Here is a 25,870-nt window from a genome sequence, read left to right on the forward strand (position 1 = left end):
TATTTTAGTCTGAGCATAGGGGGTTTTTTATAATCGCTCTAATCTGGTTGGGTGTCACAGAGTCTTCAAAAACCCATGCAGACCTGCTCATAATCTGATATTATGAAATATTAAATGTGGGTTTGGATTTTACAATACACAATGACATAGACATTTAAGACACAGACAATTTAAAATCCTACCGCATGGAGAATTTTGCTCCCTCCCTCTAATCCAGTGCTTAATTTCCTGAAAATGTTCATATGTTCACTGATTTTTTTGGTACGTATGTATTCTTTTCCACTTTGTCTTAGTGCACTGAGTTAAATGAGAAGCTAGACCTGTTGCTCCAGGCTCTTCACACAGAAGCCCAGGCTGCTCCCATTCTCCCAGGCATCACTCCCCCCATCGTGGAAGAGGAACCAGAGGAGTTTTCAAGTGAAGAATCCTTGTCTGAAAGTAAAGAGCAATTAGCGGAGTGTGTCTCAAAGTCTTCCACCCAGAAACTCTTCAAACCGAGGGAACAGTTAATGCTCCGCGCAAACAGCTTGAAGAAGGCTGTGAGGCAGATCATTGAACAAGCAGAAAAAGGTGCACATCAGCAACGTTTTGATCCTTACTGGTGGAATAATGATGTGGCTTTTTTTCTTTACTAGCATAAATTTTCATTATTAAAGCTTGATTCCTCCATTTTTATGTAGGTAAAATTATATGCTTGTTACAAGCTGCAAGGGAAAGAAATGCAGCTTGTTTGCATGCTGATGACTGTCTGTCTGCATATATGAATACATATGTATGCACGTGTGTGCACATATAAAAGTGTGTTTCTTTTGTAACTATTATCCTCCACAAAATGAAAATTTCTGGCAGCGAATCTTTATCAATGGGCAAAGGATTGCAAGAGTCTTTTTCGCTGAATTAGCAAAGAAACCTTTTGTTAATGTTTTTAAACTTTAAGCTACAGAAAAAAAAAGAAGCTGATTTTTCATTTATGCAGAATTTCTTTAAAGATCTTGAAACTTTCTCTCTTTTTTTTTAATAAGCAGTTGTGGATGAGCAGAATGCTCATAGTGAAGAACAAGTGAACCAGTCCCCACTAGAATATAGCAAAGAATTGGATGAATCCAAAGAAGAAGAAAAAGAGGAAGATACGAAGGAACTTGAGTCACCATCAAGTGAGTAAATGAGGAATAAAATAATTTAAAATTATTCAGTCTCCTTATATCTGCATTATGGAGCTCCATAATTAAAAATACTAGCATGTTGTTTCTCTGGAAACTAGTCACAAATTTTAATAGATTTGGATAAATAAAAGTTGAGGGAAAAATGTGGGAGATGAGATGAGCAGTCTTTTGGAATGGAATTACAAAGCTGAGAAGGTATTTGTTGGCAAGAGAAGTGCCTGCATTTAATCCAGCATTTACACTCACCTTTCTACATGAACCTGAGCAGGGACTAGAGCCTGGGTAACGATGGCAATACAATGTCTCAGTTGTAGGCATTTTAAGGCATATTATAGGAATTTCTGTCAGTCATTTCTGTTGAAGGCATTTTGAATCATGTGAAACAGCCATATTTATTCATTGTATTGGCAACAAAACCCTGATGTCTCAGCTGAGAACTTACCTTGAGGCAGCTATTGGAACAGAGAGAATGAAATTTAAGTCTTTTATATGAAGTGGAACAGCATAAAGCAGGAAATAATATACTAGAAAGTGGAGCATGGAAGTCTCTTGAGAAGTGGCAGTACTAAGGTCCCCCCCTCTATTTGTCTAATCCAGAGCAGAAATTTGAACCAAAGTCTTCGATATCCTAAGGCTCCTTCCCATGAAAAATGTCTTGTGGTGTTGTCCCAAATACAGGTCATTAGTCCAGCTAGTTCCTTGCAGCTATTAGCTGCTGTATAACAAGCCATCTAGCAAGCCGCTATACCAAGCTACTCTTGCTTTCCAAGGGGTAGAGCCCCCTGCCTGCTCTCTCCTTGGCCGGATGGACTTTACCTGCTGCTGCTGTCCCAGCGCTCCTGCTTTCCTGTAGGAGCATCATTCTGTTCTCACTGTGGGGCTCTGCAAGGTACTCTCAAAAAAAAAAGGAAGACAGAGTAGGTAGACTCTGCTGGGGTTTAAAATGCAACAGAGATAACCCAGTTGTATTATTTGTATCAATAAATGAGTGATCTGAGTTTAAAACAACTTGCTTGGAAGGTAGCATTTCCTTAAATTAATAGCCCATTTTGTTGCTAAGCTTTCCTTTTGGCTATTCAGGGTTTGGTTGCTGTACGTAAAATGATATTTAGAGAATAGTATTCCCTTTTTATCTCCTGAAATAGCATAGTACTAATTCCTACATTGAAATGATAGGGTAAAATTTGTCTATAAGGAACCCTCGCTTACCTCCTTCCTTGCTTGGTTTTGGCACCAAGCCAATCCAGCCAGGGGTCATGTTAGGACATCTCCCATCACAAACTTCAGTGCTGCACTTTGGTTTGAGTGGTAGTTAATGTGTCAGGGCGATTCAAGAGTCCCAACCTGCACAATAATTTTAGGGAAGCCATTTCTTGGTGTAGGTGGAAATTTCAGTCTTTGCCGTATTACCAAAGTGGGCAGTGATGCACTGCAGGTGAGGTCTCGAGATAATCTCTGAGTCATGGAGGAACAGTGGTAGCTGGTGGACAGCAAAAACCATCCTCTAGATAGTTAGTGAGCAACTTCCTGTGGCAACATCAGTTGTCAGCAAAGTCATTTGGAATTTGCATCTCCTTCTGTTACCCTAACCCACACCAAGATCTCCCAGTGGTGTTGTCCTCCTGAGGCTCTGCTCTGAAGCCAAATGCCTTTCTCAGTAGCTCCGTCATTAGTTTCTTGGGGCTTCTGTTGTTTCAGAATCTCACATTTCCTTTTCTCCAGGACTGGATTTCAGACTTTCTTCAGTGATTGTCTCTTCACTGGCCCCTCTCCTTTTACCTTGGTTATAGGAATCAATGCTTGTTGGTTGTCTAGTTTCAGTAGTAGTTCATGGAGGATGCTGGCTCAATGGATGACCTGGTCCTACTGCCATAAATATATAATAAAATAAAAATATGCACATATGTGTATCCATATGTATAAATATATATAAGCCCCTTGTTTCCTGATGATGCAATTTCTGTGTTTATCGGGGAGCTGTATTATTCTTCATACATCTGATATGCGTGAAATAGAGTGCATATTAATGCTGTCAGTGGAAGATAGGTGTTTAGGGACAAAGCGTGAAACATGAATTCAATTATCTGCAATGAAACATCAGTTTTGCTCATTAGGGCTCTGTTGTTTTTATCAGAGCATGAACAGCAAAAGTTTATCTTTATTGCAGTTATCCCCATGAGTCTCATCTGTCAAACAAAGAGCAGCTGCTCTGTTGATTTTCCTATTTAATATAACTGCCTTGTTCCCAAGTACATAGAGAACAGACTGTGTGAATAGCATTGTGAATTTTTCAGTAGCATTATGAAAAATGAATGTTAATTTTGTTCTGAATATTATATTTTACCCTCTGAGGATCTTCCTGGTCATTTGATGACGATAATATTTTGCCATATGTTAATTACCTTCATCTAAATATTTAATAACTCTTGCTAGATATCACTTTCAGGTTTTATTTATTTTCATTTTTTAACTTTATATTACAGTGTTTTGTCATGCACAGATACAAAACATTGTGTTGTATTGTTATCATGCAATACTAGAGCATTTTGTGATAACTGCTAAGGCTGGTATGCAGATGTTAAAGTCAGAAGAAGCTGTTAGGTCACTTGGTCCGACCTTTCATATAGAACAGTCCAGCAAATTAAACCCACTTATCCCTGTCCTGTGTCTAATAATTTCAGTTTGACTTAAGCAAGTCATCCAGAAAAGTGTGTAATCTTATTCTTGGGATACAAGAGGGTGAAGAATTTGCCATTTCATTGACTGTTCTGTGCTAGATTATCGTAATTTTTTTTAAAAAAGTGAATGTCCAAATCCTGTCCTGAATTGATTTGAACACAATTTCTACCCCTGGTTCTTGTTACTACCTTTGTCTCTAGATTTTCCCACTCTGCATTTTCTTTCCCTTAATGTCTTCATACAGTACACCCACATTACTCTCAGGCTGAATTACCGTGATTGACATGACCTGATCTGTCCCACTTCTGCCACAAAAAAGGGTATATTTTAACCTTCCCACCACATTCCTGGTGGTGCTTTTCTACTGCTGTCTTGGTGCTAGTCCTAATAGTTTTATTTTTTTCCTTTTTTTCTGAATTAGTTTTCAGGTATTGAGAGGAATATATCAGCTCACTTCTTTGAAATAATTTCATTTTTTATTCTGAGCTTCTTCAGTTCGTCAAGGTTGAAGTTGTCCTAAAAAGTAGTTTTAGCATGTAAGATAATTTGGAGCAAAGGTAGCCAAGAAATGTCTGTCTATGATCATCTGGTGTGCAAAAGCTTTTTACATGCACATGGAAATGCTATAGCAAACCATTTAGTAATACCCAAACTTTCTTCCCTGGGGCACCAATTTCTGGCTATGTCTGACGGGGCTGGCTTTCACAAAGATAAACTTCCCCAGTCTAAAGCAGGCACCGGCATATTCTCTCATTCCACACCACACAAGTTCTGCCAGGAAAATAAATTACAGCACCTGAAGCCAGCCCTCTGAGCAGCCTTTCCTTCTTCATCAGCAGTCCCAAGGATAACTGGCCTCATTGAGCTACCAGTTCCTCTTTGTGAACATCTTCTCTTTCCCCTTGATTTTCTTCCCTTTTGTTTTCCTGAGCCATCATCTGCTTTGGTGACCAAGAACTTGATCAGCTACCAAACTTTACTGTCTGTCAGAAGGTTTTATTGATCCATCTTCTGGAGAATTTTAACAAATAAGTTACTTCAATTATTTTGGGAATTGCTGGGTTGGGTTTTTTTTTTGTGAAAAAGAAAAGATAATGATAAATCAATATCTCCCCCATGATCTCTCTATCTGTAAAAGACAAGAATGTCTGAACATGGCTTTCCCTTCCCTTGCAATTTTCAGGTTGGCTATAGATAAAGATGTCAGAGCTTTGTCTGAGGTTTTCAGAAACCTGAAGCAGGCAGGGTGTCCATTTTAGCTGCTGGAAGCAAATAGCCTGGCTATTGATCAGGTATTTCCATGACCTCTGGGTTAGAATAGCTATCTATGTTAAAATTGCTGTAAATAATAATGAACTATATAATATAGGTATATTTATAAGTAAATATACATTGACTTTAAATTTATATTACTTCATTAACATGTTTATCAGACACTTACTACAGCATTAAATATTACTGCATTTTAGGGTGGATATAATTCAATTTTTGCTAGTAGCTTGAAGCACGAGTTGGGAACTCAGCACATTGTATGCCATGCACACTTGTTCATTTTAATTTGTGTTTATCACTTGATGTGTTTCTGAATTTTCTTCCCTGTATTTAGAAGAAAGACTGTGGTGTGAGGCAGGGAGGACATTTGTTACAGAATGGTAACACATTAAATTAATGACTTTGAAATATCTTCAGGGCTATAAAAACTATGTATTCAGTAATGTCATAATAGGTCTAATTAGTGCTCTTACTTTTACTTCTTCTGCACAGTTAAAACTGCACCAAGATCTCCAGATCGACGTACAAGCCGAGGTATCCATTCTCAAACAGGCTCTTTCTCTGCTCCAGCTTTGGCTGCAAGCAAGGAGAACCTCCCAGTACTTAACACTAGGATTATCTGCCCAGGTAATTATGGTTTTGAAATCTGTTGTTCCTTACTCAACTTTAATATTGCCTTCTGTTCCCCTTCTTGCTGTCAAATAACGATTTTTACTTCATGGCAGGAGCTCTGAATTTGTTTGAACTGACATACACATCTTTGTGTGGTGTCGTATAGCAGGAAATGCAAAATAACTTAGAAGATTCCTGATTGTTTGGCACAACACCAGGTGTAGCAGAAGTGTTGTGTTCAGTTCTGGAGGATGAAAAATGAAATTCAGGATCTTAGAATCAGAGAGTCACAGGGTGGTTTGGATTGGAAGGGATCTCCTAAAAATCATCTAGTTGCAACCTTGCTGCCATGGGCAGGCACACCCTCCACTAGACCAGTTTGCTCAAAGCCCCATCCAACCTGGCCTTGAACACTTCCAGGGAGGGGGCAGCCACAACCTCTCTGGGCAACCTGTGCCAGTGTCTCACCACCCTCATGTAAAACATTTCTTCCTTATGTCCAATCTAAACCTACCCTCTTTCAGTTTAAAATTGTTGCCCCTTGTCCTGTCACTACAGGCCCTGGTGAAAAGTCTCTCAGCTTTTCTTATAAGCCCTCTCTATATTTTGAAAGGCCACAATAAGGTCTCCCCGGAGCCTTCTTTTCTCCAGGCTGAACAACCCCAACTCTCTCAGCCTGTCCTCATAGGAGAGATGCTCCAGCCCTCTGATCATATTTGTGGCCCTCCTCTGGACTCTCTCCAACAGCTCCATGTCCTTCTTGTACTGGGGCCCCCAGAGCTGGATGCAGTACTCCAGGTGGGGTCTCACGAGAGTGGAGCAGAGAGGCAGGATCACTTCCCTCGACCTGCTGGTCATGCTGCTTTTGATGCAGCCCAGGACAGAGTTTGCTTTCTGGGCTGCAAGTGCACACTGCTGGCTCATGTCCAATTTTTCATCCACCAGTATCCCCAAGTCCTTATGTCATTTATCCTAATCAATGGAGGCTGTGAAGGGGCTGAGGGACAGAGCTGTGTAAGGTTCAACCCTCTGAATAAGAGGTGCCTCTCAGGAAATTGGTAGCTGAAACTACAGAAAGCTGCTGTGTGGTAAAAATGGTTGGAAAAAATCTGTTCAAATCGAAATGCCACTAATACTAGGAGGCACCAGTAAAACACTGTTTTAATTAACTTCATTAGTTTAGTTAAAACATAATGGAACTGAGCTCACATTTTTCTTTAGGTTAATTTAAGTGAAAGCTTTTAGAAAGTACTTTTCTTTGTTTACATGCTTTATGCAGTGTTTTGTAGAATGACTTCGATATTTGTCAAGGCAGGCATGGTAAGGCTGTGACCTTTCCACAAATTAAGTTAAACTATGACTCTTCCAGTTGTAAAAACCGTGAGGGTATTCCTTAGGAATATTTCCAAAGGAAAAGACCAAAGGGAAATCACAAACAATTTGGAGGTGAAGGTTAAACTAGATAAAAAGCTTGACTAGTCTTTTTGGATTTTAGGTCACCCATTTGGTTACTATGCCAGCCAGTAGAGTGTTGACCTGAAATCCTGAATTTTCTCAGATTTTTTCTTTCTCAATGGTGGTACATGAAGAGTTGGCTACCACACTGCAGCACAGCTGCCTTTCTGCTCAAGAGAGCCAGAGACCTGAAAAGATAACCAATATAGGTAAAAACTGCAATAGAAACTCAATCATTCCCTATGTGAATTTAATGAATATTTTGTCTCTCAGTATGTGGCTTATATTATGACAATGTATGTTTCTCTGTTTATCAAGCACAAATTGTTTTTTTATTATATTTTATGTTTGTTTGTTGTTTTTTTTTAAATCAGGTTTGAGGGCTGGTCTAGCTGCTTCTATTGCAGGAAGTTCAATTATTAGCAAAATGTTGCTAGCAAACATCGATCCGTTTGGTGCTACACCGTTTATTGACCCGGATCCAGATTCACTGTAAGAAATTATTTATTTTCCAACTGTACTGTTTTGCTTTAGTTTGCCTTTCTTAAGGTTTTGGGGTTTTTTTACTTTTTTGTAATCTTTTTTTTTTTCATAATGAAATTCTGTTTTGCTGTCATTTGGCAGTAGACCTCAAGGTCTGAAAACAGGTTGGATTGTGCCATTTTTGTTATGAGTAGTGCAGAATTGTCTTGCAGCATCAGAAATAATAGGGGATGATATATCTGTTTGAGACCAACCACAATCTGCGTGTCCAGGTACTGTGTAAATGTACACCTAATTATCTCTTTTCTTCTAACAGGGAGGGATATTCAGAAAAATGTGTCATGAACAACTACTTTGGAATTGGGTTAGATGCAAAAATTTCACTAGAATTTAATAACAAGCGAGAAGAGCACCCAGAAAAGTGCAGGTAATATAATTGTCAGTAACAGAGCCAAGATACTTCCATTTTTTTCTTTTCCTTATCTCTTTATTTGAATTCCTTAACTTTTTTTCTCATCCTACAAATACAAGATATGATAAGGTGTGTATTTCAATATGTGAATCTTGTTTTACCTGTTTTCAGAAGTCGGACGAAAAACATGATGTGGTATGGAGTTCTTGGCACAAAAGAGCTACTGCAAAGAACTTACAAGAACTTAGAACAAAAAGTTCAACTTGAGGTAAATTTTATTTATGGGCGGAATGAGTGTTTTGGCTTCCACAATGTGTAGTGAGGAATTTGGGCTTGCTCTTGAAACCTTTTAGAGTTCCTGCGTCAACCCAAAGGCACTGTGTAAAAAGGTGCTATGTAAGAGGTGGTTCCCCAGGTGGTTTTTTTGGAGTAAAATGTCAGTACTTAAATATCGCAAAATACCCAGTATAATGTTTCTTATAATTACTGGGGGCTTTTTCAAAAATTTTCTTGTATAGGTAGGACATGTTTCTTAACGTTCACCGCATTAAAGGGGGAGACCAGGTTTTAAGGGGAATGACAGAAATGATCATACACTGAACAGAAGGAAAGAGATAAGGAGTCTTAACTTTCAGGTTCATTTTAAACTATCTGAAAGCTTGATTACACATATAGGGAGAGCACACAGATGATCTTAGTCAAAAATACCTAACAGAAGAGGAGATATTCTGAATGTCGATCACAAGAAGCCCAGCTACACCTGCAGAGACTTTCTCTGATCGGTGTTTGAGACAGTCACACAAAAGAAGCAAGGTATTATCACAGCAACACCAAATGCAGTGTAAATTATCTAAAGATGGTTATTTTTTGTCTTTTAAGTTCTAACATAAAATCTAAGTCTTCTTCACCATACTGGGAACTTAAAGGAGATATATATGATTACCAAATGCCAAAAAGGACTCTGGGATGGGTACAGTTGTTTTCACCCAAGGAATGTGTAGGCAGGATTTTTACCGAGAACATACATAATGTCTCTTTTTTACTTCATGCTAAACATTTCCTGTGGAAGTTCATGATATTTATATGAAGATAACTTGTTAAGTTGAAAGAATAATTTTAAGTTACTGGAACTTTTTCTCACTCCTCTGAGATTAAGGAAGATTTTGTCTGGTAGCAGCAGATTGCTGTTATCTAAAGATTGAGTAATTATCAAGGAATTATGCAGTAGTTAGTGAATATAATGACAGGAAAGAAAATTATGTATGCTGCAGATAGAATTCTAATTTAAGGATCTTTTAAATAAGATTCAAATAAGATTCAATAAGGCATTCAAACCTGACCTTTCCGTAATTATTTTTGAATATTTCTGGAAGTAAACCAGCAAGCAGAAATTTCATATTTAGTATTGCCTTGCATAATATTAGCCTTATGCTAAAACATGTGATGAGATGCACGGCATTGGAAAATTAAAAATATCAATTTCAGGAATTGGAGGCAGACCTCTACTATAATACAAATGGCTGTGCAGCATAATTTGGATACTGTCACATTTTGATTAAAATGTTACATTCTGCATTGTTGCCGAGATTAAATAATAAAAAGAGAGCACTAGGCACATGCTGGAAATAATTTTGCATCTCTTTCTCCTCCTGATAAATTTGCTACAGATTTTTTCCTTATTTCCTGAGGATTTCTATTTCATCTGTGTAATTTTAAGATCCTTCTATGGGACTGGTAACTTGCGGTAATCTAGCAATCTTCTTTAAAGGCAGCTTTACCTGCAAATTCAAATCCTCAAAGTGACAGCTGAATCCAGCATTTATGACCTTATATTTCCAACTTGCTTCAAATCCAAAGTGGCCCTGCTGCAGGACTGCACTTTTGACTCCCAGTTGAATGGTTGGAGAGCGTTGAGCTCACCTCTGCAGGCAGTAGTACTGCCATCAGCCAAGCATGATTTCAAACTGCAGTTTGAAAATTTAATCTTGGCCATAAGTAGGGTAAGATTGGTCAATGTCATCCCATGATCGTGTTGAGTAGGACTTGGAGTTGCGTATGGGTTTTGGAGGATAAAGAGGTAAGAAAGAGGGAATAAATGGTTGGTCATAGGAGCGACCTCTTACTTGCAAAATAAACAACTCTTGGCCAGGGTAACAACTGTGGGGTCAGTCCTAGTGCCTTTGCACTTTTGAGAGGAGAGTGAGTTATTTTTACAGGGAGGCCAAGTATACAAATGCTAACAACACTTAGATTACATGTTTGTGGCTATGCCAGAAATATTCTTGGATTTTTTTAATCCCCCCCCCCCCCCCCCCCCCCCCGCTTAATAGACTCAACTACCTGTGAAATTGTGAAAATGTTTATTTGAAGAGTCATGGAACACCTGTGCTGTAGATAGTAGTGTTTTTTCAGCTCTGCAAAAATTGGTGCTAAGACTGGGGAGAAGAAGTTTGTATTAGAGATGCTTCACAGCATGGATGGAATAGGCTTGTGTCAAACCTATTAATGACTCTGTCCTTCTCTGCCAGCTCTGTTGAAGCTTCATGTCTTAAAAATGGCTGATGACTTTTATCACAGTATTTATATACTGAATGAGCTTTTATCCATTACAGTGTGATGGACAGTACATCCCCCTTCCAAGTCTGCAGGGCATAGCTGTGCTAAACATTCCCAGCTATGCTGGTGGGACTAATTTCTGGGGTGGAACCAAAGAAGATGATGTGAGTAACATTAAAGAGAAGTAACCTTATGGGCAAAACTAGCAATAAACACCATGAACTGCTCTTCTCATTTAATTTTAATAGTAGTAGCGTATAGTTTGGATAGCAACTCTTATTCAGGGAGACTGTTTGACTTTAAATAGTACTGCCTTGTATTTTATTTTTTTATTGAAAATATATCCCATGATTTTTCTCTGTCTGTTGCTTTCTGTTGTGTCCATTCCAGCAAAATGTTCATAATAAGGCTTAATGTTTGCTTTTATTTTAAATGGCTCTGTGAGACATTATTTTTAAAAACTAATTTCATAAACAGACACACAAATAGTTTCTCTATATGTTGTTTTACAAACTCCTGTAAATAAGATTTCTCAAAGCATAGATTCCTCTGTTTGCTATATTCTAACAATAAACAAGGTGGATAAGGATAATCACTTATGTTTTATATCTGAATTTTCCTCCTGTTCTTCAAACAGCTTTGCACTAAGGGATGATGATTCAGAAAATGAGGACTGATGCATTTAGTGACTGATACTTTAGTGGGGGTAGTAATGTGTTTTTTAAATACTGTTTTCAATGAGCATCTAAAATATTTTAAGATTTTTTTTCCCTTCTTCCTTCGTCCTAAGAAACATTAGACTACCTAAATGTCTTACAACTTGGAGCAGTCTTACTGCTGCCATTCACTTCACACACACTGCAACAATTGTAATTACTAGCAGATTATCCTAATTCTGCATGTCATGATTTAGTGTGTGGGAGGTCTGAATCACCTAAAACTATAGTTGCAAATTAGCTTGTGATTTTAATGTAGACAGTGCAGGACTTTTTTTTTGCCAAAATGCTTTTGGTTTCTTATGAGTTATTATCCTTTGCTTATTTTGCTTTTCTCTCTCTCTCTCTATATATATATATAAAAAATATGTGTATATTTATGTCACAAAAAATATTTAAATATATTTCAATGTCCTGTTCCTATTTTTGGTATACGTCAGAGGTTGGCAGTTGTGTTTATATTTGGCTATGGATATCTAAAGATTTTATATACTTCATGTTCATATTCATAACTTGAAAGCATCTCTAATGTCTGCTCGGCTCCTGTTCAGGAGTTTATTTTTCTTCTTGGGCCGCCTTACTAAGAAAGATCTATCCTAGGTGTCATACCAGCCTACAGCATGTGTGTGTCTTGGAGCAGTCTTACTGATATTCTTAGTCTTCTGGTGATCAGATGTGCCAGCAAAGTGACGTGTTTGTTGTGGACAGAGTTAGGAGCATAATTCACAGCTTTAGTGCAGTCCCAACTGACTGATCATCAGAGGTAGTGGTGGTGGTGGTGGTGGTGGTCTGAAGTGCTGCTGGTTCTGCTTATCTGGACAGAAGAAAGACGTTGCCTTGACAGCTGCAAATATTATCAGTGAGCCGAGCAGGGCAGCCGCACACTGACCGACTTGAGCTGAGCTTGTTTAGACATGGTTTTCTGTTGTCCAAAAGACAGGCTGGAAACATGACCTGCAACAGGAGAGGAGGGAATTGTTCCTTGAATGTTGATCCATAGAGATTTGTTTGCCTTTATTAAAAAAAAAGAGAAAAAAAAGAAGTATGTTGGTTTTCAGTACAGTTATGTTTTACTGCAGGAGAGACACAGCAGACTGGATTATGGTTTGCCCATCCTTTTGCTAAAATCGAAGCACAGAATAAATGAAATTTTACAACTACTTTTTCTTAACCCATGCAGAACTAGCCCTGTATATGTCAATTATACTTGTAAAGCTGGATCAAGGTCTCTCCATACTCTCTGGAATAACGGAATCACTATCTTTGCTCTTTTCAAGACATTCACATTCCCATATTTCCATGGAAACTGAAAAAATTCAGGTGGAGAAACCTTTTGCTTCAAAATAGTCTAGACCCCATAAAATTGCACTTTTGTTCTTTGATGCTCATCTGCTCAAGACCTATCTGCAATCCTGGGATGCTCTGAAGGGAAGTGCCACCTGGATGTGGCACTCAACTACGGCATCTGTGCTGTGAAGCCCTCCTCAGTCTCCAGGACAAAGCCACCACTCACTGCACTGGGGTGAAGCTTCCCGCTGGCTTAGTGGGCAGCAGGGACTAAAGTCCCTGTGGTGGGTTGACGCTGGCTGGGGGCCAGGTGCCCACCAGAGCTGCTCTATCACTCCCCTTGTTCACTAGACAGGGGAGAAAAAAGTGTAACGAAAAGCTCATGGGTCGAGATAAGGACAGGGAGAGATCATTCTCTAATTATCATCACAAGCAAAACAGACCGAACTTAGAGAGGGAATTCATCTAATTTATTACTAAGCAACACAGAGTAGAGGAATGAGAAATAAAACACCTCCCCCCACCCCTCCCATCTTCCTGGGCTCAACTTCACTCCCGGCTTCAACCTCCACCCCCCCCACAGTGGCACAGGGGGACAGGGAATGGGGGTTACAGTCAGTTCATCACGCGGTGTTTCTGCCGCTTCTTCATCCTCAGGGGGAAGACTCCTCTCATCGTTCCCCTGCTCCAGCGTGGAGTCCCTTTCACAGGAAACAGTCCTCCACCAACTTCTCTAACGTGAGTCCTTCCCACAGGCTACAGTCCTTCACGAACTGCTCCAGCGTGGTCCCTTCCATGGGATGAAGACCTTCAGGAGTAAACTGCTCCAGCGTGGGTCCCCCACAGGGTCACAAGTCCTGCCAGCAAACCTGCTCTGGCGTGGGCTCCTCTCTCCACGGATCCACAGGTCCTGCCAGGAGCTTGCTCCAGCGTGGGCTTCCCATGGGCCGCAGCCTCCTTCGGGTGCCTCCACCTGCTCCGGCGTGGGGTCCTCCACGGGCTGCAGGTGGAATCTCTACACCCCCTCATCCTCCCTCCATGGGCTGCAGGGGAACAGCCTGCTTCACCTTGGTCTTCACCATGGGCTGCAGGGGAATCTTGCTCCGGCGCCTGGAGCACCTCCTCCCCCTCCTTCTGCACTGACCTTGGTGTCTGCAGATGTTCTTACATCTTCTCACTCCTCTCTCCAACTGCAAAAGCTCTCTCTAACTGTTTTTCTCCTTCTTAAATATGTTATCACAGAGGCGCTGATTGGCTTGGCCTTGGCCAACGGCGGGTCCATCTTGTAGCCGGTTGGCATTGGCTCTGTCAGACACAAGGGAAGCTTCTAGCAGCTTCTCACAGAAGCCACCCCTGTAGCCCCCCCCGCTACCAAAACCTTGCCACGCAAACCCAACACAGTCCCTCACCCTTTTCCCCATCCTTTCCCTCCCTGAGGCATTGCTGCAGACCCTATCTGGATTACACAGTCCTGGATCTGCACCCTGTTATTCTTCACCTCCAGGAAATCCTCTCTTGGGGGTTTCTGATGCAGCTTACTCTGCCCACGGTGCCAACTGAGGTAGTCTGAGTACCACTCAGAGAGGGGATCTCTGTACCCATTAAACGCTTACCAGAGGGATTTCTCCTGCTGATTTTTCTCCCTTGTTGCTCCTTATTGCATATCAGGATGAAATGGTCAAGCTTCAAGTGACCTAGTGTGGTATCTCCTGCCAGACCCAGTTCAACTCCAGCCTAAGACTTGTCCCACCATGGCATGGCTGAATTCCCCTGCAGGACACCAGGTGGCAATGACACACGCGAGACTCGGTGTGCTTCATCTAAGCTCATGGAAATTCACCGTCTTGGCTGGATATCAGGATGTTTGTTCCATACAGAAGCAGTTTTCATATTTACAGTGGATAACTGCATACAGCACAAACAAGATCCTCTTCAGTATGAAAGTCGTGTTTAACAAAGCCAAGTACGGACTCAGATGTTGGTTTCCAGAGAATTCAGAATGTAACAAGATAAGCACTTCTGAGAAAAAAGACACCATTACTCCTCTTAACTTCAAGAACCTCTTAGATATTAAGTACATTAACCAAGCGGAGATTTGAATTGGCCTTTCATCTTGCCTTGAAAAACATTTCTTAGTCTGCATGCTGAAACATGCCATCCTTCCTATATAAGGATATGCCTCATCATTCAGACATTTGAAATGCTATTAGCGTTGCTGTTTTAAAATAATATTTGCCTACTGTCTATGGTATCTCACGCCTATGACTTTTGAGAGACAGCGTAGTTATTCTACAGTAAATAAGAACATTTAAACTTTGAAAACAAATCTGTAAATGAATCTGTGTTCCACTGAACATGCAATCTAAGCACTAGATTTACCATCAAAACCAGAGTATCTTATTTTCCTTTCAGATATTCGGGGCTCCATCGTTTGATGATAAAATCTTAGAAGTTGTTGCTGTATTTGGCAGCATGCAGATGGCAGTTTCAAGAGTCATCAAACTGCAGCACCACAGGATAGCTCAGGTTTGTTTCTTACTTGAAGGCATGCAACATGGTTGGCAGCAGTTTGGGATGCTGGCAAGCAGTGGTACACTTGATGACCACCACCCTATACATTAATAAACCACTGACATTGTTTTAATTTTAATGAGTAACAAATTGTCTTCAGTGATGAATGAAGTATAAAAGTGCTTCATCCTTGAGACAGTCCTGGAGGGAAGCCACAGCTCCTAGTAATCAACATATTTCAGGTGGCCCATCAGTTTCATTAGTATTTATTGCTCTGTAAAATAGCGTGTTTGTTCTTTTCCAGTGTCGGTCAGTAAAGATCACCATACTTGGTGATGAAGGGGTTCCAGTGCAAGTCGATGGAGAGGCATGGATCCAGCCCCCGGGAGTCATTAAGATCGTACATAAAAACAGAGCTCAGATGTTAACACGAGACAGAGTATGTTGCAGAAAGTGTGTTATGAGATACTGTTACAAACATTGTTTCTGTAATAATTTGTTCAGTTATAACGTGAATAAAACAGTGCTTATAAAAATGTTTTATAAGTTATGATTATCTATATAACTATGATTACTTACAGTTGCATAATTTCTATAATGAGATGGATAGAGAATTGTTCTTTTGTAACAATGACACAGCTCTTTGTTAGCTTTTATCAGTTTTATTAGTGCTATTCCTGTATTCTTATTAATATACAGTAAGAAGAAGAATGGTCAAAATTTTACATTCTCTTCCTTCCCTTTCTTCCTGTCGTCCCTCCCTCTCTTTCTCTTCTTCTCCTTCTTCTCCTTCTCTAGATGTGTTATACACAATCACATATGGAAGTTCTGGCACAGTTGCATAAATAGCAAAGTTCTGTAATGTCCATTTTTCAGAATAACTGTCTGCAGATTTCTGTCCTGCCTCTCTCTGTCCTGCTAATCCTCCTTCTCCCCCATGACCCCATCTCAAACAGAAGAGACACAAGCAGAACCTGGTCAGAAAGCCACTGGGGAGTTCACGCTTGTCTAGGTTTACTCTCTGAAAGGCGTAACTGCCCATCAGTTCACCATCCGCTAACTGGATGGTGAATTTTAGGGTGCAGTTAATGGCATTTGAACTATATTTTAGTATATTTGTTACTTTTTTCCACCATTTTTTTTAGGTTTGAATCTTGTATTACTTTCAGATTTGGATCTTCCTATCCATGCTTGTATTATCACTGTCTTTGTGTTCTCTTTGTTTTGAAAGATGCTTATTGAGGATAAAGGAGGGAGAGAGAGGAAGCGAGCTTTCAGAAGTCACTTATTCTCTATATTAAGTTTTTAAAAAAATGAATTTAATGTCATTATTTATAGAGCTTGTGTTATTTATATTAAACATTTGTAAATTAATTAAAATATTATATAAATTAAAATGTATATAAAATTAAATTTTAAAATAAGTAAGAGTGGTCCAAGTGCTGTGAACTGAATGTATCATTTGTTTTGATTAGGCCTTTGAAAACACCCTGAAGTCTTGGGAAGACAAACAGAAGTATGATTCCTGTAAACCTGTCATTCGATCTCCCTTGTACCCTCAGCAGGCTGTTGAGTTGGCTACAGAAGAAGAAGTTGCACAGATCCAGCTGTGCTCACAAGCTGCAGAAGAACTTATTACCAGGTACAGTAAAATTAATAAGTTTGGATTGGCAACCTAGACACCAAGACTGAATTATTCATGCAGATGCATACATAGACTTAGAAGTTTATATTTTCCATTTTTTTATTAATGTTTTGTTGCCTAACAGTTATTTTAAATTTTTTTAAATTTTATTTTATTTTCATTTTAAGGCTCAACTTGTTTATGTATGCTTTTCTTATGTTTCTGTAATTTTATTTTTGTGTGTTTATGTATTTTGTTCCTTGTGAAAACAGACTTTCTGAAGGATCAGTGGAAATGGAAAACTGGAACACTTCTTTACAGAGAGGCTTTTATTTGAAACTTCTCATTTTATGCAAAAGCAAAAATAGATTTATTGAAAAAAAAACCCCTTAGAAGTCAACTTTAGAAGTCAACAGTGTGGATGTACCCACCTGACCTTAAATTCTCCTGACCTAGTTTGTCCTTAAAGCCTTTTTTCTCACAATTTCAAATAGATGAGCACTTTTCAATAAACCAGAAAGTCTTCTTAAAATATTGTACAAGTAAACAGTTAACACACCAACATTCAAGGAGCCCTTTCATTCCTAATGCTCAAAATCCTTATTTCTGTGCCCCTGGACACTTCAGTAATTTATATGGGTTGAGATGATAGTGAAGCTGATGGTATAAAGTTGATCCCACAGCCTTGCTTATTTTCAAGAACTACTTTCTTCCCAAGATGCAAGTATTTTAATAAAGAAGGCATTTCAGTTTTCACAGGAAAAAACCCCAAACACAACCTAGATTTTTTTAGGAAAAGCACTTTTTAAAAATCAGAACATTTTATAAAGCTGGTATTCAGTTCATCATGATGAAAAATTATCTTAAGCATCAAAATCAATTCTTGGACTATCATCTGTTGAGTTGCATTGATAGTATAAGAAAGGAATTGAAGAGCTACATATTCTTTTTATGCTGTAATGGTGACTTAAGTAGACATAGAAGAATAATTTAGGTTATAAATTACCCAAAGTGAGGTTTAGCCAAGACAGCTTAAAAATTTTACTGTTCTAGAGATGGTGCTGAGGTTGTAATTACAGCTGGACCTCCCATAATTTCAAATGATTGCAGCCAATTTTAATGTCACATCTGAAGGATATGCCTTGTGAAATAGGTGTAATGGTTTTTAAGGTAACTTCACATAAGTTACCTTAGTGTGCTAGGGTTTTCCTCTATAGTTTATCTGAATTAATAGCCCAAGCATTTTTTGATAGAATTTTTGCATAGCATTTGTATTCTAAGACAAATAAAAGTGACTCAGTATTTCATAGCAGAATAAATCATCTGTGTTACAGATATTTCTATGAGGTGCTGTATTGCTTGAAGAGATACTTGTATTTCAGCCTTTGTTATAAAGGACTATATTTGTTTAAAAGTGTTTTGTGAAACATATCTTTGTATACTTTCTCATCTGATAATGTTGTGTACTCTTAAGAATTACTCTTTAAAGGAGATATAAGAAATATTTTTCTCTTTTTTTATATTTTTGTAGAATCTGTGAAGCAGCAAAAATACATGGCCTCTTGGAGCAGGAGCTTGCTCATGCTGTTAATGCATGTTCACATGCATTAAATAAAGCAAATCCAAGGTTTCCTGAGGTAAAGAAAGAACAGAGATTTATGTATAAGTAAATAAACCATAATATCTGTGTGCATAAGCTTGTGACATTGGACTGTGCTGTACTCCCTGTCCCCATATTAAAATAAGTTGGATGACCAATTATTGAAGTTTTTGAAAAACAAGACTTCTGAGTAAACACACACATGCTCAAATTTAAAAGAAATTGCTTAAGAGATGAATGGATACTGTATCTTCTCCCCTCTTTTGCCACTTTTTCTAAGGTGAAACTAAAGGGAAAGTTACTTCTGATTCTGAAGGTGCTGCTCTGTATAGCAGCAGAGGGTCTCAGCCCTTCGCATGCATAGGGAAACACCCCATAGCTGATGAATTTGGTAGAGATCATGGTGAATAATTCAGAAATTTATTAATAATACCAGGAATGGGAGTTAGGAGAACTACAGAAAAGTATTAAAGAGGAAAGTCATTATGATTGATATGATATGATGATATGATATGATATGATACAATGTGATATGATATGATGTGATATGAAGACAGGCTGAGAAGTTGGGATTGTTCAGCCTGGAGAAGAGAAGGCTCTGGGGAGACCTTAGAGCAGCCTTCCAGTACCTGAAGGGGCCTACAGGAAAGCTGGGGAGGGACTGTTTACAAGGGCATGGAGTGATAGGACAAGGGGGAATGGGTTTAAGCTGAAGGAGGGTAGGTTTAGATTAGATATAAGGAAGAAATCCTTTACTATGAGGGTGGTGAGGCACTGGCACAGGTTGTCCAGAGAAGCTATGGCTGCCCCCTCCCTGGAAGTGTTCAAGGCCAGGTTGGATGGGGCTTTGGGCAACCTGGTCTAGTGGAGGGTGTCCCTGCCCATGGCAGGGGGGTTGGAACTAGATGATCTTTGAGGTCCCTTCCAACCCAAACCAGTGTATGACTCTATGATATCTGAGAAGGCAGAAGATGCACTTTCTGCATTCATCAGTGTCCTCCCCAGCTGATAATCTCTTTGTGAACATTGGACATTAGAAAGGGACATTAATAACACTTAAAATGCAGACTTTCTGGGTGTTGTCGCAGGGGAGAGCGAGCAGATGAAAGGGAGATAGGGAGTTTGGATTAGGGCCATGGTAAGATGTCTGTTGCCTTTTGGAAGCAGTCAAGAATTCACTCCATGTGCAACAGTGATCCACAGCCAGGGGTGCTCATCCTGAAGTGATGCAGCAGTGCTTGTTAAATCAAGTGAGCTGGTGTACTAATGTAGCTCTGAGCAAGAATAAACCAAACATGGGTCAGCAAACAGCAAAAACAACAGGCAAAGTAAGCTCACATCTGCTTGCAGACAACTGTGTAGGCATCTCCCCAGACACAGAGTGGAGGCATGACAGAGGCTGAACAAATGCTGTTACTACGTACAGGTCAGTTCTCGTAGATGCATTCACAGAAGTTTTCATGCTTAATTGTTATCCAAGTGCTATACAGAGAATGCAGAGAGGGTGAGGGGAAGTGAGTTTCCTGGTTTCACTCTTCAAATTAGACAATCTGGGTGTTTTCAGGGATTGAACTCAAGATTTATCAGGTAGCGGCTGTCTATATCTAACCTAAATTTATGTATAGTAAATATATTAGTTAACCTTTGCTTCTTAAAATGTGGCTAGCAGCTTACTTCTGCTAAGGATAAGGTGAACAATTCGGATCAACAGTTGTTGTTAAATGAGGCCCACAATTTTTCTGCTGGCCTTTGTCAATGAAAAAAATCATGGATTCATCTGGCAGGTGGCTGGTCACTTGATGATCTTCAGGATTGTATAAGATCATATTAAATAAAAGTGGGGAAAAAACAGTAAATAGATACATTTTTGTTTTCTGTTCTCAGTGCTGAAGAAGTTGTCAGTGTAGAGCTAAACTGATGTATTTCTTCTAGGAGAAGAGGCTTAAGATCTGTGCTGTAAACCCAAAGTACTTATTCTTGGCGTGACTTGCATCACTTCAAATAATTTTTATGCTTCTTACTCCCCAGAGCCTTACCAGAAACACTGCTATGGAGATAGCTGTCAATGTGAAGGCCCTACATAATGAAACTGAATCTCTGCTAGTAGGAAGAGTTCCTTTGGTAAGGTCACAAAATACATGGTTTTATTCCCTCAGTCAGATTATCTCTGATTTGTTCTTCGCTGATTTTTTAAATCGGCACAGGATTTATGACATGCTACAAGAAGTTCTATAAGGCCAATTGGAGGATATTACATTGCATTTGTGGTTTGGATCAGAATGAGTTATGAATTTTTGTCCTAGGTTGGCATCCATCTTACTTCAGATATCTAAAAGGTCATTGCCTGGGCTCTTCTTTTTAATAGTCAGTGGAGACATATAAGTATCCCTGTTGAGTTTGATTCACACTCAACTGTCTTGGAGGCCTATCTTAGAAAAAGCTAAATCATCTTCTGCAGGTTTAGCATTTAAGAGAGCTTGTGGAGTTCTCTTATGTGACCATCTTCAGAGTTTAAAGAGAACCTGGGGTGAAAGCGGTTCAGACTCAGACATTCAACTTCTACAGATCTAATTTGGGCAAGTAAATCTCACCCTTGTTCTAATACCTGGCAGGAATTATTTTATAACCTTTAACTGGTAAATGTTCAGTAGACCTCTGATGGTACTTAAAGACTTTACATCTTTGGCTAGTGTTTCTGTGCTAAAATGATGAATGCTCAAGAATTGTTGTACCTGGATGCATAATTAGAAAATTTCTGTACTGTATGTGACATTGTGAAGAGAAGAAAAATGTCAGGTTTTCTATGCTGGTCCAGTTTTACATTAAGAAGATACTCAGTAGGAACGGTTACATTTTCTTCGGATTAAAAAGCAGATTTATTACTAACTTACTGTTTATTTAAGTGTTTTTAGTTAAAAATGGGTATCAATAGAAATGTTTTCATTTAGCTGAGTTAGGGTATGTGTCACAAATCCTGATTTAGGATCCTGCCAATTACATCAATTTGTTGCAGATGAGTGATTTAGATCACTTAAAAAGTCACCGTCAAAGGCATTAGCAAAAGTGGTTTTAATACGATGTTGTAAAAGTGTGACTTAACAAAGTTTGATGGCAAGGTTCACTTTATTACTGTACAGCACAATCATTTGAACGATTCAAAACTACCAAGGCACGAATCAAAGTTACCATACTACAAGCTTATGTGCGATACCGGTCACTTACCAAAGATCTGCCATTGGTGAAAGGTCTCTCTGCCTCAAGGAGTGACCTTGAGAGGTGTCCCATCTCAAGGGGAGATCACCGCCGTGCAGCCATGCTGTCTAGCAGGGGGAGCTCAAAGAAAGCTCACTTAGGCTGTTGTCTTTATGGAATAAAGTGGTTGGTTTGTAGTCAAATTACATGTGATAGGAGTACAGTTTGGAAAAAATAAAAAATCCTATCTTTTGTCTAGATATTTTCCAAAGGCACTATTTCCATTTTTGCTTTTTAAAAAGCATTTCCAGTCTGGAACTGAGCATAATTTTCCAATGTATTAAGGGAGAAGTATGACAGAATGTTTCATTTCAACTGAATGACATTATCTGAGCTCACTGAAATCAAATATTTTCATAATAAAAATTTCCTTTGGGAAGGAATTGAAAAAAAATCTTTATTTTCATTGTTTCAGTCATAGTGTTCATTTCCATATTGGAAATAAGAAGCTTTTCCAAGATGGTGTAGGAGGAGAATTTACCCTAAATTGCTGACTATTCCTTTACTAGAATTTCACTACTGTTTTGGGTTTATTTCAGGAGCAGTATTGCCAATGCATGCACTTTCTCACCATTAGATGAGAGTTTTTTTGTCCCCAAGCAAAATGTTTTCATTTGAGAATCAAGCAATTAGATAAGTGCTTTTTGAGAAAGAGATAACTCTTTCCTCCATTCATTCATGTAAAATAGATGACTTAAATAATTATTTGAAAAATGAAAACCTGAGAAAAGTTGTAACTTCTTCAAAGACATTGTGTCTTCCACTGTGCTCCAAACTGAACTGTTCAAACTGGAAAAAAAAAAGAAGGGAAGGCAAAAGAAAGACCAAAGTCTGCTTATGGGCACTGAATTCTGTGAGCTTTAGAAGAGAAAAGAACACAATAGCAAGAGGGAGCTTATATTTCCAGTATCACTATACTAAACAGCAATATTTTACTAAAGATAGTCTCTCCTTTGAAGGGTGGTAACATATGCAAACTATTGAAGCAAAGAAAAGACATTTTTGTTAGGTAGGATAAATTAATGGGGGGTTGTAATTTATCACCAAACCCCAACAACGTCAAAATCTTCTTCTAGCACTGCAGATCAAAGATTCTCTTACAACTCCATTTAAAAAATGCATTCACTAGAATATAACTTAATTAGGTCTTTTCAAAAGGATATTCTGCACTGCTTTGGGACTCATTTTACTTCAAAGAGAGAAATAGATGTTCAGATTGCTTTATTAGTGATTCCAAGCAACTCATTCCAGGATTCAACTCTTTACCTCAAAATACTTTACCTAAAAATACTGTTTTTCTGGCCTCTCTATAAACAGCAATTAGAAGCTCCCCATGAAGAACTGTTGTCTGATGCTTTACACAGCGTGGAAATAGAGTTGAGAAAACTTGCTGAGGTACCTTGGCTTTATTATGTTTTTCAACCAAATGATGATGAGGTGAGTGTGATTAATACTTCCTGTTTCTAATTGAACTTAATTTTCTTTTGATAGGGAAGAGTAAGTTAGAATCCCTCATGATCTGGAGAGGCAATTTCAGTAGTGAAGCTGGATCCTTTCTGGCTGCTGTGAACAAGCTTCTAAGCTTAGGGCTTTTTTTGTGTTTTGTTTCCTTTTTGTGAATGTAAAGTTTTTGAATGGTTATTTAATAAATCTGTATAGAGTTAAATCCCAGCATCATTCTTTACAAAAGTAAAATTTGGTATTAGTTTTTGAGATTAGCTATGAATTACCATCTTAAGCATGTATTTTCACGGTTGTTTTCTGTTAATTAAAGGTAACTATGCCTCTTCTTTCATGCAGGATCCCCCTCTGGATTACGCTAAAAGAAACAACAGAAGTACAGTGTTTCGCATAGTGCCAAAGTTTAAAAAAGAAAAAGTTCAGAAGCATAAGACCAGCCCTCAGCCTGGTATGTGTTTTGAAATTACAAGAAAAATAGTAGCATTTGGGGAAAATATGATGTTATGCGGGGGGTTTTTTTGTAAGAGCTGAAATGGTGCGCTCTTAAGAGTAAAGTCAAAGTGAAAAGCAACTGAGGTAACTGTCATCTTCATTAGGATGAAGATTTCTTTTAGTGCATTTAGAAGGCGTTCAGTAGGACCCCAAGACTTCCAAGCGAACCAAAGAACTACTGCAAAAATATGTAGATAGTTTTATCATGCAACAGGACCTGTGTCTTTGCTGGTGGTTACATTTGATTAACTCATAGCAATATAAGTTGTAGGTAAACACGTTGTTCCCTGTGAAGCTTCGATTCAGGTTTTTCAGGTTAGTTTCAGAAGGCGTGCAATTGCTTTTATCACACTGGTTTAATTAACCAGATATTCTTAAATTTCAGATGGGTTTTAAGTTCACTGGGTGAGACAAATCAAAAAAAAAAAAGCCATGATAGTCAATATTGATTTTTTAATTAGAAGTTGAACAAACTCCACTCTCCTCTCTTCCCACTCTTATCCATGAACTTACTTAAGATTACGTCCAGGAGTTAATCAGTGATCAGACGGTCCTAAAACTGTTTGTACATCTTTGTCTTTTTAATGGACAGTTGGTCAAAATCTGCAAAATCTCGCAGTTGCTGATCAGGCTTTAGATTTCAGATTAGACTTCAGATTTCACTTCACTGTAAAAATAATCAGCATTGAATGAAGTTGCAAAATTATAGCAATAATTAGCATAACTATTTTTTTTCAATAAATGTGGTCTTATTAGGACTAATGTGGGCAACTAACCTTAGAGATCAATGTTTTACAGAGAGCTTATTAATGGCCTATGTAACACAGTAGCTTAAAGAATACTTGTTGCATTAATTAAGAATACTAGAAAATGTTACTTAAAATTGGACTTGCTTGCTGCCATTGCTATATTTGAGGTATGGTTGATATTTTAATTTTACATGTTAATTAGTTTTTGAAGGCTTCCCCTCTCCCTGGATGACTACTAATAAGTTAATGGTATAAAGCAGAACAACATTAGACTTTGCGTCACTGATCCTAAGACGGTTTAATGTGAATTTGTTGGGGCATGAAGTTTTAAAGGCTTTACTGAAGAAACAAGCATGGCTGCAAAGCAAAGAACCCCAACTTTGTTTAGATACTTTCTCATGTTAACTGCTAACCTGTAACCTGCATGTAAAAAGGGAATTGTCAGTTTTTGTGGTTATGACACCTCTAACCTTTCCCTTTGCTAGCACGGCAATTCTACTCTGTTTTCCACTCTCTTTGGCCTAACCTTTGCTTGTGATGCATTTGAGCATGTAGAAATTAAGGGGGTTTTGCTCTTAACTTTGGTAGTTCAAAAATGGGGCACAGATGAAGTTGCTGCTTGGCTGGATCTGCTCAGTTTGGGAGAGTACAAAGAAATCTTCATCAGCCATGACATCCGAGGCTCTGAGCTTTTACATCTGGAAAGGCGAGACCTTAAGGTATTTCCTTTGTGCTACTTTTCTGCTATTGACCATTTTCTTTCACAAAACAACAACCAACTTTTCTTCTTTCCCTGCACTTGTTATGTGCTTGTAGCTTGGCTTACACTGTGCAAATATGCAATAAACTAATACGCGCTGTCCTTTGGCCTGAATTTCTGAAGTGCTGACCTGTACTCGCAACCAAGAATATCTGTGTTAACCAAAGTTTCCTTTTTTTTGCACTTTCTGTAGAATGATAGCATTATAGTTTATGTCAGAAGGCATAGGAAAAGCACGTTTGATATTTTACTGACATCACTATAATATAATGTTATCTTCACAAGTTCACCGTTTCCACTGAACAGGATCAGTATGGATCAGTTGAAGGCGGTGATAATAATTTTGAATCTCACTACTGCAAGGTCAGCAGCTATGAGCAGCTGACCTCCTCCGGGTGATTCATTGTATATATATTGGATATAGTGGGTGTGAGAGATATAAGCAGCTTAATAAATTGAGGCATTGGACTTACATTGCATTGGTGTTTGTGTGTCAAAATAGACCTTCACAACAGGTTTTCTCATCCCTGACCAACTTCTACAGCTGACATCAGGCAGAGATTTAAAAAAGAGCACTTTCTTTTGTCCCCAAAATTGTAAAGCTTTCTTCCTCTGAGGGCAGGCTGGTAAGTTTTGCAGGGAGAAATGTTAACCTAGCAGTCTGAGGCTGTTATTTGAGCTTGCTGGTCTTTTCCAAGAATGACTTAAGTGCATCCATTATATGTAATAGAGGCTATATCTTTGGGGATTCATTACATTACTTTTTTCCAGGAACTCAGTAGTAAT

At 38.7% G+C, this 25,870-nt stretch overlaps 1 protein-coding gene across 10 annotated transcripts in view; it reads left to right on the plus strand.

Moving 5' to 3' along the window:
* Window positions 1-25,870, plus strand: part of DGKH (diacylglycerol kinase eta) — a 168,053-nt gene that overhangs the window by 126,027 nt on the left and 16,156 nt on the right. For 4 of the 10 annotated variants that reach the window (XM_075741768.1, XM_075741774.1, XM_075741772.1 and 1 more), the window contains 15 exons: window positions 294-570; window positions 1,026-1,154; window positions 5,607-5,741; window positions 7,556-7,673; window positions 7,981-8,091; window positions 8,248-8,344; window positions 10,689-10,796; window positions 15,048-15,161; window positions 15,451-15,585; window positions 16,622-16,788; window positions 18,302-18,407; window positions 20,399-20,491; window positions 22,940-23,059; window positions 23,423-23,531; window positions 24,913-25,043. In XM_075741768.1, coding sequence (XP_075597883.1) covers window positions 294-570; window positions 1,026-1,154; window positions 5,607-5,741; window positions 7,556-7,673; window positions 7,981-8,091; window positions 8,248-8,344; window positions 10,689-10,796; window positions 15,048-15,161; window positions 15,451-15,585; window positions 16,622-16,788; window positions 18,302-18,407; window positions 20,399-20,491; window positions 22,940-23,059; window positions 23,423-23,531; window positions 24,913-25,043 — 1,950 coding nt within the window. Of the gene's footprint in view, window positions 1-293; window positions 571-1,022; window positions 1,155-5,606; window positions 5,742-7,555; window positions 7,674-7,980; window positions 8,092-8,247; window positions 8,345-10,688; window positions 10,797-15,047; window positions 15,162-15,450; window positions 15,586-16,621; window positions 16,789-18,301; window positions 18,408-20,398; window positions 20,492-22,939; window positions 23,060-23,422; window positions 23,532-24,912; window positions 25,044-25,870 lie in introns of all 10 variants that reach the window. The other 6 variants (XM_075741767.1, XM_075741775.1, XM_075741771.1 and 3 more) reach the window with 3 other exon arrangements.

Source organism: Balearica regulorum, chromosome 1 (genome assembly GCF_011004875.1).
Source record: "Balearica regulorum gibbericeps isolate bBalReg1 chromosome 1, bBalReg1.pri, whole genome shotgun sequence".
NCBI classification, from domain to species: Eukaryota; Metazoa; Chordata; class Aves; order Gruiformes; family Gruidae; genus Balearica; species Balearica regulorum.